This window comes from Stegodyphus dumicola, chromosome X2 (assembly GCF_044657685.1).
Source record: "Stegodyphus dumicola isolate Sdum_Otavi_A_Nest chromosome X2, ASM4465768v1".
Lineage (NCBI taxonomy): Eukaryota > Metazoa > Arthropoda > Arachnida > Araneae > Eresidae > Stegodyphus > Stegodyphus dumicola.
In genome coordinates, this window is record NC_140781.1 from 78009132 (window position 1) to 78023078 (window position 13947).

The 13947-nt window shown below is 34.3% G+C and overlaps 1 protein-coding gene across 2 annotated transcripts in view; it reads right to left on the reverse strand.

Annotated features, from left to right (window-relative positions):
- LOC118184476 (histone-lysine N-methyltransferase NSD3-like) overlaps positions 1–13947 on the reverse strand; it is a 339671-nt gene that overhangs the window by 260537 nt on the left and 65187 nt on the right. For both annotated transcript variants that reach the window (XM_085809719.1, XM_085809718.1), the window contains exon 2: positions 9258–9465. In XM_085809719.1, coding sequence (XP_085665845.1) covers positions 9258–9465 — 208 coding nt within the window. The remainder of the gene's footprint in view (positions 1–9257; positions 9466–13947) is intronic.

Sequence of the window (13947 nt, forward strand, 5' to 3'; positions counted from 1 at the left end):
AAATAATGTATAGCGGATGCTATTAAGCTATGCTAAAATTATATTTTACTCATTCCAAGGAATTTCAGTTAATATAGCAGACTGCCCTATTCCTTTATTTTTCTCATTTAATCCAACTTATTATTTTTTGCAGGCTGTTATCATTACAGCAATTTTATGAAAATTAAAATTTGAACTTTTGATTATGTCAAAAAGAGTTTATAATTCTGGAGCTGCACCAAGATCTACAAAGGGAAAGCCTGTTTCGATGTCCATTCAACAAAAAGTGGAATTCCTGCAAAAATTTAATAAAGGTATATCCATCTCAAAATTATGCAAGGAGTTGGCATTGGGAAGTCAACTGTATATGACATAAACAAAAACAAAACTTTTGAATTTCTTGTGGATTGCTACACCCCATTCGCAACAAATAACAGAATTATTCGTTATGCTAAAAGAGACAATCGTGAAAGTGATGACTGAATGAGTCAGACAGCGTCACAGCATTGGTGTGCCATTCTTGGGTCCAATGTTAATGGTTATTTAATGGCTATAATATTTCATGAAGAAATGAATTTTTAAAAAAATGCACATATTCGACAGATTAGTTAACTAAATGTAAAAATCGGCATGGTACAAGGCAATTAAAAATTTCGAGTGAAAAAGCTTCAGCCGATACCAAAGCTGCTGAACTATTTGCAGATGAATTCACTGAACTCAATAATAGTAAAATTTTATTTCCAGAACAAATTTTAAATGTTGATGAAACCGGTCCTTTCTTACAATATGTACTGCAAAATACCTTGGCAACTTCTACAGAATAGGCTCCAACTGGTGTCAAAGATTCCAAAGCGAGACTAACAATTTCAGCATGCACAAATGTTGCAGGAAAGCAAAAGTGTAAACTTTTCCATAATTGGAAAAATACACAACCTCGAGCATTTAAAGGAGTAAAGATTTTCCAAGTTATATATCATGCAAATAAAACAGCATGAATAGCAAGCATTAATGAATGATTAGTTTCCAAATTATTTCATACCAGAGGCTCGGCAATATTTAAATTCAATTAGTTTACCTGATGACGGAAAAATTGTCCTGATAGCTTACAACTGTTTGGCTCATACTTGACTTAGAGATAATGTATCCTTATCCTTTCCTCCAAATTGTACATCCATCATTCAGGCTATGGATATCAGAAGAGTGCACACGCTGAAATGCAAATATAAAGCAGAATTTTTTTTAACCTATGCTAAATTTCTTGAATAATGACAAGACTACTCAAGAATTTTTTAACTACTTTAGCATAAAATCTGTTGCATCGCAAGATCATGGGAGAATGTCTCTGCAGATACTTTAAAAAATGCTTGACATAACTTATAGCCAGCTACCATACTTTATGGTAAGGATGATGAAGATGACAGTTATGAATTGAAAGGCTTTCGGACATCGCAACAAAAGGTAAAATTTTCGAATTGATGAATTTTGTAAAGGACTAGGACTGTGAAGAAGCGGTAATGGCTATAGTGTAAAAAAGTGTGCCCCTTAGATCAGCGGCAAATATAGCTCATAGCGGTATCCTGGCAACTCAGAATCGAGTCTATTTCCCCCAATGTTATGGCAACCATTTTTTTGTTACATGCCAATGTTTTCTGAAGTGTAATCTGGTTGGAAATTCTTAGTTTAATGATCCGAGGACTAAATAATTTCCAATACATATATCACATTCATCGAATCACATATTTTGAATTATTGTAATTCTAAATCCCATTAATTGACTACTGTTTTCATTAGCTCTAATTAATCATTGTTCCATCATTTCTGTAAAAAAGTAAGTCTGGCAAGATAAATACTCCCCCCCCCATGATTTACAGTGAAATTGTATGAAAGCTATAACTGACTGGCATATAAATGAAGGTTTAACTAGTTCTCAGTATGAATGTCTAGTATGTACTAGTACGACATTTGGTCAGCGTAAGGATCGCCGCCAGCACCAGGATCAATGAAGGATCTGTTCTTGGATTATATTAACCTACATAAAGGAATTGTATGAGCTGCAGTCATCCGATATGATGAGATGTAGCAAAGAACAAACGAGGTGAGTACTTTTCTTATTTTTGCAACTTCTGTTTTCTGCATTGTTTGGGTGACAGCCATCTTAGAAAATTCACTACTTGGCATTAAAAAAAAAAAAAAAATTATTAAGGGGTACCCAATTGTAAATTTTTACTGCAGTAATAAATGAAGATGATATAATAGAAGTTTTTCATTGCAATAACAAAGTCTGAATCACCAGTCATTCAACGGATGGCGAAATCTGTAATATGGTTCAAGATCGAGAAAATACTGCTACCCATAGTGAAGAAAGTGACAGAAAAATTATCGAAAATGAAAAACTTTTGAGTGACAAGTTAGTCAGAATTCTCGACGCAGCAATTACAGGACTTAAACAATAGAACACTGTAACTGAATGAGAAATCATGACTGTATACAGAATGAAAAAGAAACTATTAGCACAAAAAAATGAAGCATCTTAAATAACTCACATTGAAAGAAATGTTTAATAAGGTAAACAAATAAATATTAAGCCTTTTTTTTTGTAAATTTTGATACCCTTTAAATCATAAATACTTCATTATTTCACATTTTTAATTTTATGATTTACACATACCATCTTACTAGATTTAAACTGATGATCTAATATCCGAAATCGCCAAAGATCCGATCTCTGACTTTGTATTCTATTTCACAGATGCACATTTTCCCTACAGATGTACTAGTCGTAGCGGCCCAATTTCATGGTCTCCTCACAAGATATAATTCTACAGGAAAAATTTAATACTTGTTTTATATATACATAAGGCAAAAAAAAGACTCGATACGAGTCTCATGTCACGAAAACGACAGAAATTTACTTTTAAAGTTCGAGATTATATTCAGAAGCCATACACAAATTGAAAAGCAAAATGTTTACATATAGCTGTTTAGAAAAAGGCTTCTGGTGTCAAAAGATCAAGTGATGAACATATTTACTATCGTGACTGTTTAAGCTGTCGTAAAAAGTACTGACCAATACAGTACAAAGTCCGAAATCCGGACATCCATTATCTGGAATCATCTAAAATCCAGACCTCAAAACCACCAACAACGTTTTTCTCCTAGGCTTTACACATGTGCATATTTGATTAACCCCCTCCATGCATAATAAAATAAGTCCCGATTCTTAATTTCACTTCGACACTAAATAAAATACGAGGGTTGGAAGTTTAATAGTGGCAACACAGCTGAAAAAACGCTATGCAACAAAACTAAAGAATATCGCGTATACTACACATGAACTACATAGCTACCTTACCTCTCAGCAAAAAGACTCGTACTGCCTACGTCACGCGCATGCGGAGTGACGCGAAGAACGGATCCTTGTATTAGCTCGCGGTCTAAAGTAAGTGTTGTCAGGATGTTTTCAAAACAAGAACAACTATGTTGGATAAAAATTGAATATGCCAGAGGTCGTACAGCACGACAGTGTCATCAAGGGTTTCAATAGGCTAGTGGGGAATCTGCATTTCCTTACAGAACCTTAGCAAGATGTGTGAAAGCATTCAATGAAGGACGCCAAAACGTGGCAGACATGCTGTGGCCAGGTCGTCCGAATGTCAGCGATGCAGACGTGCAAGCTGTTGCCGCACTAATGGACAGTGATCGCCACCAAATGATTTGTCAGCTGGCCGGACAAACAGGATTAGCGCATACGACTGTGCCGCACATTCTGAAGGAACGCCTGTCCATGAGAAAAATGGCTTCGCGATGGGTTCCACATCAATTGACGGAAATGCAGAAATGGCTACGATACGATGCTGCCCGAACCCACCTGGAGCGCTATCAGCGCAAAGGAGATGCTTTTTTATGCCGCATCATTACGCTGGATGAGACTTGGGCCCGATCGTACCAGCCAGAACTGAAATGCCAATCAAACGAATGGCGTCATCACGGGTCACCACGACGTTCGAAATTTCGTCAGAACCCCAGCAATGTGAAAGTTATGGTGATTCTCGTGTACGACTGTGATGGTATCATCCTAATGCAAACCGTTCCCCCACAGCAGATCGTCACTGCTCAGTATTATTGCTCATTTTTGGAGCACAATCTCCGACCAGCTTTGACAAAAAAACGACGACATTTTCTGCAGAACGCTCCTCTCATTTTGCATGACAATGCTCGGCCGCATGCAGCGCAAGCTGTGACTGATTTGTTCAAGCGGGCTGGGAAGTGCTTTACCATCCACCATACTCCCCAGATCTAAGCCCTTGTGACTATGACTTAATTCCTAAGATGAAGGAACCACTTCGTAGCACTTGTTTCCAAACTGTTCCTGAGATTCTTGCTGCAGTAGACCGGTCCATTCAAACTATCAACAAAACAGGCGCTGCTACAGGTATTCTGCAACTTCCACATCGTTGGAAACGAGTTGTACACAATGCTGGCGACTATATTGAAGGACTGTAAAACATGGTGACATGAATCACTTTTGTATTCCTTGTAAATAAATAGTTGCCACTATTAAAGTTCCAACCCTCGTACCTTATTCAAAAAACAAAGGTTCTAGACTAAATTTGTACGATCAGTAATTTTGCTCCGCTGCTGCATATCTGCTTTTTGGCACACATCTGAAACTGAAACATTCCACATAGATACATCGTTGATCTGACGCCAACCAGGAGAATCATTATTTATTATACTTTCCTTTCATCACCGCATGTTTATCAAAATATGACAACTTGAGTAATGACTCATGTAGTGATGCCTAAACAATTTTTTTAGGTTAGTAATTGAATAATAAAGGAGTATGGTAATTTTTTATGTTGACATTACGCTTAGCGATGTTTGCAGATTTAAGTTAAATGCGCTAAAAATTGTTGAGGAGGAAAAATTTACCAAGAATTTCTTTCCATATGCTAAAAATATATTTTGTTGATGATACTCATAGACCCAAAGATTCCATTTAGGGCTATATGAATTAAGAATTTACTGATATGTTATTCACCAGAACCAGCACCAGGGCTCGTATAGCTGCACGGAGTCGCAGAATTTTGGACCCACTGAGACTGCATCAGACAGTAAGATATCTAGCGCCAGCTCTCAGGCTTCAGTATATGTGGGAATTTATTTATTCAGAACTCTGATAAGCCTTAAGAGTGTGCAAGAAATAGACATAAGTATAATAAATAACTAAACTAACATAGTTCAGGCTTTTGTCTCAGTATGCTATAGAAGCCAAGATAAAATTTAACGGAACAACTTGTTAGTCGCCAAGCTCATGATGCATAGCCAAATATGTATAGTGATGCATAGCTAAATTTGATGATGATAGTCGCTAATTTTAACGGTTTTCAGATATCACAAAACAAAGGTGAAATTAATGGATTTTGTAAAGAAATGTGGAGAAGTGGAAAGAAGTTTTTCATTGTGATGACAATGCTTCTTAATCATCAATCAATTAATGAATGGTGAAATCTGTAGTATGGTCCTAGATCCAGAAAATAAAGCTATCGATAGTGAAGAAAGTGACAGAGATGTTACTGAAAACGAGAAAATTTCAATTGACAAGTTAGTCGGAATTCTCGAAACAGCAGTTACAGGACTTAAACAATGAAACTAAACAACTTATGTCTGTCTACAGAATCGAAGAGAAAGTATTAGCATAAAAAGCAAAACAACTTAAACAACTTGCATTGAAAGAAATGTTTAATAAACAAATAAATATTAAGCTTTTTTTGTAAATTTTAATACCCTTTAGGTCATAAATACTTCATTATTTCATAAATCATGATTTCATATTTTTAATTTTATAATTTCTACATGCCATCTTACTAGATTTAAAATGATGATCTAATATCCGGAAAAATCCCAAATCCAGAATCCAGAATCATCCCTACAAGTCCGGATTTCATACTTTTAACTGTATAAAGTTTTTCAAAAAAATCCTATTTGCAGAATCTCATCAAATTTGTATTCTAGAGCAAATTGGCAAGCTTCAGGATTGGCACATAGCCAATTCTTAATACTATTTACACAAATTAAAGATTTAAAGGAATTTTTTAACAATTATTAGGCTATACTGCTAAAGTAAACTTTTTTGTGAATATTTATAACACGGTTGGCCAAACTTCTTGTCAGTAAGAGTCACACGTTTGAATTCAGGAATGTTCGAGAGCCGCATCTAGATTTTCTAAAAGCCACAAGTTCATACTTACATCATTATAGAAGTAGTGGAGGAGGTTTTAAATAGAAAGAAATCCCTGATAACTTTGTAAAAAGAGTCTAAACTAATTAATTCTTTTTGGACTCTGAACAGTTATAGTTTGCCATATTTAATACATATATTTTATATGCACAAGCCGCACAAATTGACTGCGAAAGCCGTATCAGGCTCGCGAGCCGCACTTTGGCCACCCGATTTATAACATATAGCATTTGAAAACAAATTACTTGTGTGCAAATTCCTTTCGCAGACCAGTTGCAACAAAAATACAAATAAAAAGAACGTTCACACCAGTAAATCATAATAGAACATGACTGAATGACATTTAAGGGGAGGGAATCAACTTCTCGTATGAACTAAATTAATTAATTTACTAACCCCTCAAAGGAAAGTATAAAACAGTAAAATTATGAAATTAAATATTTCAGTCAATTTTTGCCATATGAGAGGTTACAGTTTTTGTACAGTCAAAAGTCGTTAATTCGGACACCCATAATCCGGACCTCAAAGTTAAAAATTTTCTGCGCATGCGTCCCGTTGACACATGCGCATAGGCGTTTACGCGTGCGCGTAAGACCTTTACGACTGCGCATATGCTTGTGCGCAAGTGCAGAATACGTTTTCGCGTGCACGTTTAATGTATAACGCACGGTATAAGCTAAAATTATCTAATTATCTATTTCAGTTAATGTTGATGATTGCGTTGTTCCTTAATCTTCGAACTGGATCCGGTTTATTACTTTTTTCAGACTGTAAGAGCAATTTTATAAAAGTAAACTTGAACTTTCGATTATGTCAAATAGAATTCCCGATGCTGGAGCTCCCAAAAGATCGTACAAAACGATAGTATGTTTCAATGTCCATCAAACAAAAAGTGGAATTGCTGCAAAAATGGATAAAGACTTGAAGAATGTGACAGAGAGGTTAGTGAAAACGAAAAAATTTCGATTGACAAGTTAGTCGGTATTCTCGGCACAACAATTAACGGGACTTGAACAGCGGAACTTTGTAACTGAACAAGAAATTATATCTGTTTATAGAATTAAAGAGAAAGTATTATCACATAAAACGAAGCAACTTAAACAACTTACATTGAAAGAAATGTTTAATAAAGTAAATAAATAAATATTAAGCTTTTTTTTTTGTAAATTTTGATACCCTTTAGTTTATAATTGTTCTTTATTTCATAAATTACGGTTTCATATTTTTAATTTTAGAATTTCTGCATGACATCTTACGAGATTTAAACTGATGATCTATAATCCGGAAAAATCGATAATCCGGAATCGCCGAAGTCCCGACATGTCCGGATTAACGACTTTTGACTGTATTTTATGTTTTATAATGAGAGTAAAATTTCCCCAATATAACTGTAATGGCAAAGGGGTTGCATCACAATTAAATTTTATTTTTACAAAATTGAATTTTTTAAATTTAAAAATGCTAAAACATGAATATGTGCATCACTGAAAATATTTCTGTAATTGAAAGTGTATGTCAATTGCCAACGGTCGCAAAAATAAAGACCACATAAGAACTTGGTGTACGCTATGCTACTGTTAGTGCTACAATCACATCCCGAAGCTAGTATTATAATCAACTAAGATGTTGTATCTGCTTCAAATACCATATTGCTTATCATGGCTGCTTAATTGCCTAAATTTTAAGAAATGCTTAGCTTACTTTGAGGTAACTGTACCACATAAAGGAAAAAATAAAATAAGTGTTAGTCTTCTGGTTATGTTATCAGTTAACATTTCTAGTAAACAGCAGGCTATTAATAGGTTATTCAAAGGAAAGTGCAAAAATTATTCTTGGATGTGCAACTACACTGCATGTTGAAGGCTTTAACCGTATGCAAAGCTGCCAGAAGTTTCTTATGACAAAAACTGGAAGCATTTTGTGTTGTGCAGTGGCACCATTTAAAATAAAATCAAAATTGATTTAAATTTGCTTTATAACATATAATTCTGTTTATTCAACTATTTATAATACGATTCTAAAGTAAAGCATATTATTATATAATTGTGAGTTTTAAACTTTGTGTTTTTTGGCTGATTTTATAACTTAAATTTTTTACACTTTCATACTGAGAAAATTAAGTAGGAAAGGAAAGCTTTAATTTATCACAGTACGTTTAAAGGGAGTAAAAATAACATTCATAATTGACGTACATATTATTGTGCACATAAACTCAGTAAATATATATATAAATCCAATTGTGGGCGCTTGAGACTGCAATTGACATGGTTATTCGACATTGGCCACTCCTAAGGCTGAAAGTGGTGGCTATTTTATTGCGGAGCCACGTAATAGACAACCATTGTTGCCTCCTACGAAAGCAAGGCCAGTTGTAACTATGCCGGGATTCGAACCTGGGATCTTCTTCGGTATTGCAGTCGGGTTCCCTAGCCACCCATATATTGATTAACACAAAATTAAATATAAATATTCACTGATTAAACATTTGGTTCAATCTCATATAAAGTTCTATAATTACCTACAGTAGATTAGAACAATGAAGATCAAATACAATTTAATAAGAAAAATTACACTGAAGATGGGATGGGGGTATCAAATTTGCAGAATTTAAGTACCATTAATTCAATAAAATTTAAACTGAGCAAATTTTATTAGCATAAATTAATTTTATTACTGCAAAACACTATCATTAGAAAAGCTAAAAATTTTAAAATGGAATTTCGGTGATAATACTAGAGGCCAGGAGATGTGTCGAAAAACCAGATATGGTTGCATGTGTGTTTAAGGGTAACTTAGAATCTGGCATAAATGACTTTCACAATGAAAATTTGCAATATTTATTTAAAAATTTTACTTTTTCAGCTACTCACTATGAGCAGTGAATGTAAACCTAATTCTAATTTTACATCATGTAAAATTATACATTTTGGCTGTTTTATAGTCCTCATGTTGAAAAAGCTGAAATACGCAGCTATGCTAAATAAAAATTTTAGAGCAGGACGACATAAAAGCTATTGCATAAAAGTGAAATACATACCTGGTTGGTCTTTATGGAAGTCTCCAGTTAATGGATCATATGACACCATGGATGGCCAGAAAGGATGTGAACCAACTTTTACCCAAACCAAATCACCAACAACATAATGTTTATTAGCATTTGGAAGTACTGTTGCTAACGATACAGAAATTGCCTTTTTCTTTGCCACAGATTTCATCTTCTTCCTCACCACATGTAACTTCTTAACCTAAAACAAAAGTAAAAATTAATTTTTTAATTATTAAAAATTAAATTCCATCTTGATGGTTATGAATTTAGCAGTGATTGTTTAATTGCAATTGATAAAATCATTCTAAGCAATAATCAATATCTATGCTACAACTGTGGCTACATTTTCTACTTATCAGTTTTATGTAATTTTATCTATTTTTGTAATCAGTAGACTAAGTAAAGCAGCTCATCTTATAAAGGCGTATATAAAATTGTACATGTAATTTATCTACTGATTTAATATTTTATTGCTTTTATTATAAAATCTTTGTAAAGCTTTAGATATATTTTAATCTGTTTATTTTATTAAGATAAATTCTTTATCGCTCGTATGTGAAACGTTCTAATCTTGTTTTAATATTACAGCCTGGATTTAATTTCCAAAATTAGAAGTGTTGAAACTCTACAGAATGCCGACAGAATTGGGAAGAGAAAATAAAACAGATAAAGCAAGGAATGAGGAAAAATTAAATAAAATATAACGGGTTGAAAATATCAATATATTAAATTTTAAATTATTAAGTAAATAATGAATTAAAATATCATGAAAATGAGTAAATTAATAATAAATTAGCGTAATGCTGAAAATGCTGTGAAATAATTAAAAAATGGGAGGTAAGTAATTGCATAGCAACAAGATGCGGAAAATAAATGAGGTTTTCTTTTTTCCTGTATATTTTTTCCTTTTTTTTTTTAAATGACTGGAACCTTAATTCTCAGGCATTTGTAGAGAACTACCAAACTGATCAATTATGCAACTCTCTGACCCCTCACAATGTCGTATAGGGTTATACCAATACAGCGCCGGATTAAGCATTTTTCCTAGGCGGGGCAAAAACTTAAAACTGCCGCCCTCACCTATCTTTCTTTAAGTTTCTCTAACAAATTTCAATTTTTTTCAATAAACATGGAAATAGGTAGGGTTTGAGATAAACCGTAAAATCCATTTTACAGAAAGAAATTCTTTATGTGCCTTTTTTGTTATAAGAAATTAGGGGTGTTTGTGGGACCCTAAAAAAACCCCTGAAACTTTTACAGACTTACTTTACCGACATTTTTTTGGAGCTTCGAGAAGGGGGGGAAGAGAAATGAAAAATTACAATTATGAAGTATTGAATGACCTAATTATAAAAGTTCAATGAATTACTTTTTTTGCAAAATTAATAACCATAAATTTTCAAACATATAAACTACTACATTTTATGTAAATATTTTAAATTACCTGAATTAATTCTTTAAAAAAAATTATCTAATTTCTGCTGCTTTTTTTTTTATTATTATTATTATTTTCTGATGTTTGTGGGCTTGTCTTTTATTTTGTGGTGAACTTCATAATTGCAGGAAGGTTAACTTTTATTTTCCTCATTTACAGTTGAAGAAATTTCCTCGAGAACTGCACATGCAGAGATTAGAAGCAGTTTGCTTTTCTGCTAATGTAGAAGGTTTTTCAGAGACTTTTATAGGTGACTCATCTGAAATACATGTTTTTCAGTCCTCTTGATATGTTTTCCAACTTCTATTCATATTCAGTAAGAGATCTTTGTGAATTGGATCAGTCCCTGGATTTTTTGAGCCATATTTTTTCACATGAGGTTTCTTTAGAAGCCATTAAATCATTTAATAGTCTGCACTGCATCTAGGGAATCAATCTTAAGAGAGGTTCTATAGTCAGTGACAAGTGTATCCGTTAAGTTGAATGCACTTTCCACTAATGGGCCATGGAAGCAGCTAAGGCAGGCTTTGACCAATTTAGCCAATGTAGGATACTTGTAATCATTAGTGAAATCATCTTTTAAATTAAAAACTTTAGACCAATATTTATCAATTGTACACTTGACTTGATTTCCACTTTCATCAGATGTGTAGAGCATTTCTTTGGTGATATCAATATCACTCTGGTATAACCTTATTTCAGCTTCTACTTTTGACTTTTCATTATCACTAAAAATATGGGACATAAAAGATGATAATTTTTCAAAAGCTAATATTGTACTGGTTTTACCTCTTAGCTCTGGATCTAATGCTGTAAAACTAATTAGATATGAAATTTTAAGGGGTAATTTCTGTTTCATATGCTGTGCTGTATTAGTATAAGCTTTCATCAGAGAAATTTGGAATTCTTTTGCTATTGGATGATTTTTTGATAATTTCTTCAGGAGAGTGGAAGGTTCTGCACCAGTAAATATTACTTTGCTAGGTAGATAGAATTCTGGATTTGTGACATTAACCTTTAATAAATCATTATAAGATGTGCACTCTATATTTTCTGGCTTCATAAAAAAAGAGCAAAATTTTGCCATCAATTTATAAATACTGGAATGTATTAAATGAAGCATTGTTTTTTTTTTTCAAATAATTTAATATATGTGTTGAACTCTGGTAATACTGCTGAATATAATGCCAATATAATTTTTCAATGAATATAATTTTTCTGCCGCGACTACTTGCCGAAAAGAATCCAGAAGAGAATGTCCGAGAACCGGGGGAATGAGTCATAACTCGCAATACGGAAAGAACAAAAAAGAAGTTTTTCCCCCCTTTTCACGCATTATCACTGCCTTTGGAGAAAGAAAGGAAAAGATTTCACCACACACACTGACCTTGCGTTTTCTGCTTTCAAAGCAAACAAAATTACCCAGATCAAAATAAATAATTCATTATTATTCCTACTTCCTTTTGAACGACGATCCCCGGAATTTCCGGGTATCGAAGTTCAAAATCCCCGGAACACAAACAGCCCTGTAAAGATGTAAAATAATACACATCCAGAAATAAGTGCCAAAAGTAGCTAGTTATCTGATACATATGTAGATCATATGAGTAGGAATGTGATATATTAATACATATATAAAATCGGATCGAAAAGTAATTGCCCTGCGTTTTCGCAATAGGCGCACATTACTCGACTTTTAATGCTAATTTAGCAACATAACAGAACAAAATTAGCAACCAACAAAACCAACGAGTTTAGTGCCGTCTGATCGCGGCTTAACTGTTTGCAGAGTTCAATTAAATTGAGAGCTACATTGAAAGAAAGAGAATTCTCAGCAATAAACGAAGTTATTAATAACTCTTGGCGTGCTTTTCTTGTCACTATATCCAATGGCCGAGCATCAGTCTCCAGTAAGTCATCAGTATTTTTTAATTAGCATAATTACTTAAAGTCATTGAATGTCTAATGCACTTTGAATATTTTATGTGCGTCACAGTTTTAGAATGATTTGTGAAAGCCTTGAATCCTTCCCCACCATACTTCAGCAGTGAGTTACAAGAAACGCAATATGCTTGTCCAGCAGCATTTATTTTCTTGCACCATGGGCCGATGGTATCCCCATTACCATCTCTCCGTTCAATCCAATTCCACCTAAATGCATTCCGGACACCTTCTTCTAATTGTATAATATCACTATTTATATCGAGAAATTTCATAGTGAAATTCTCTTGCGTACATAAATAAAAAATATTTCAATAAACGAAAAATTTACAAGTGCATCAATAAATGAAACGAAAATTTTACACAGTGGAGAAAAAAAAGTTGAGAAGCGATCAATGACAAATAGCTAATACGGCGAAAAATCCCCCTTCTCTACTTATTGCCGCCCTGCCAGGAGAGATAAGACCTTTGAACCCAGAGTCACGTGATCGCACATCTGGTCGAACGTAGTCTCTCAATTTTTTTTTCTGCCGCGCCTACTTGCCGAAAAGAATCCAGAAGAGAATGTCCGAGAACCAGGAGAATGAGTCATAATTCGCAATAAGGAAAGAACAAAAAAGAAGTTTTACCCCCCTTTTCATGCATTATCACTGCCTTTGGAGAAAGAAAGGAAAAGTTTTCGCCACACACACTGACCTTGCGTTTTCTGCTTTCAAAGCAAACAAAAGTACCCAGATCAAAATAAATAATTCATTATTATTCCTACTTCCTTTTGAACGACGATCCCCGGAATTTCCGGGTATCGAAGTTCAAAATCCCTGGAATTCCGGGGTTTCCCCGGAGCACAAACACCCCTGGAAATATACGTAACAAATTGTTTAGTTTCTTTACCTATGGCAAAGCATAAGGGGCAACTATCTGCCTTTAGGCAACTATCTGCCTAAAGAGGCTATCACTTCTAGGGACGCGTGCAGCTACGAGGGAAACGAGATTCCGGAACGAGATTTCCGGGAAACGAGATTCTAGTAGCACTGCTTTAAGCAAGGGGCTTCCAAGAAATGTTTCGTCTAGCTAGGAGGAACATGTCGCGGCTACAAGCAACATTTTGAAACTTTTCCGAAAATGCTCCAGCTGGAGACGTGTTCCTCGGACGTTCAACCAATCAGACGAAAGTTCTGCTCCTGAAGGATCACGGGTAACATTCAATATGGCGATGGCTCTCACTGTGAAGTCATGGACGTTTGAAATAGAGGCCAATTTAATTATTGCTGTTTTGCTGTAATATAACTGCCCGAGTCATTTTTA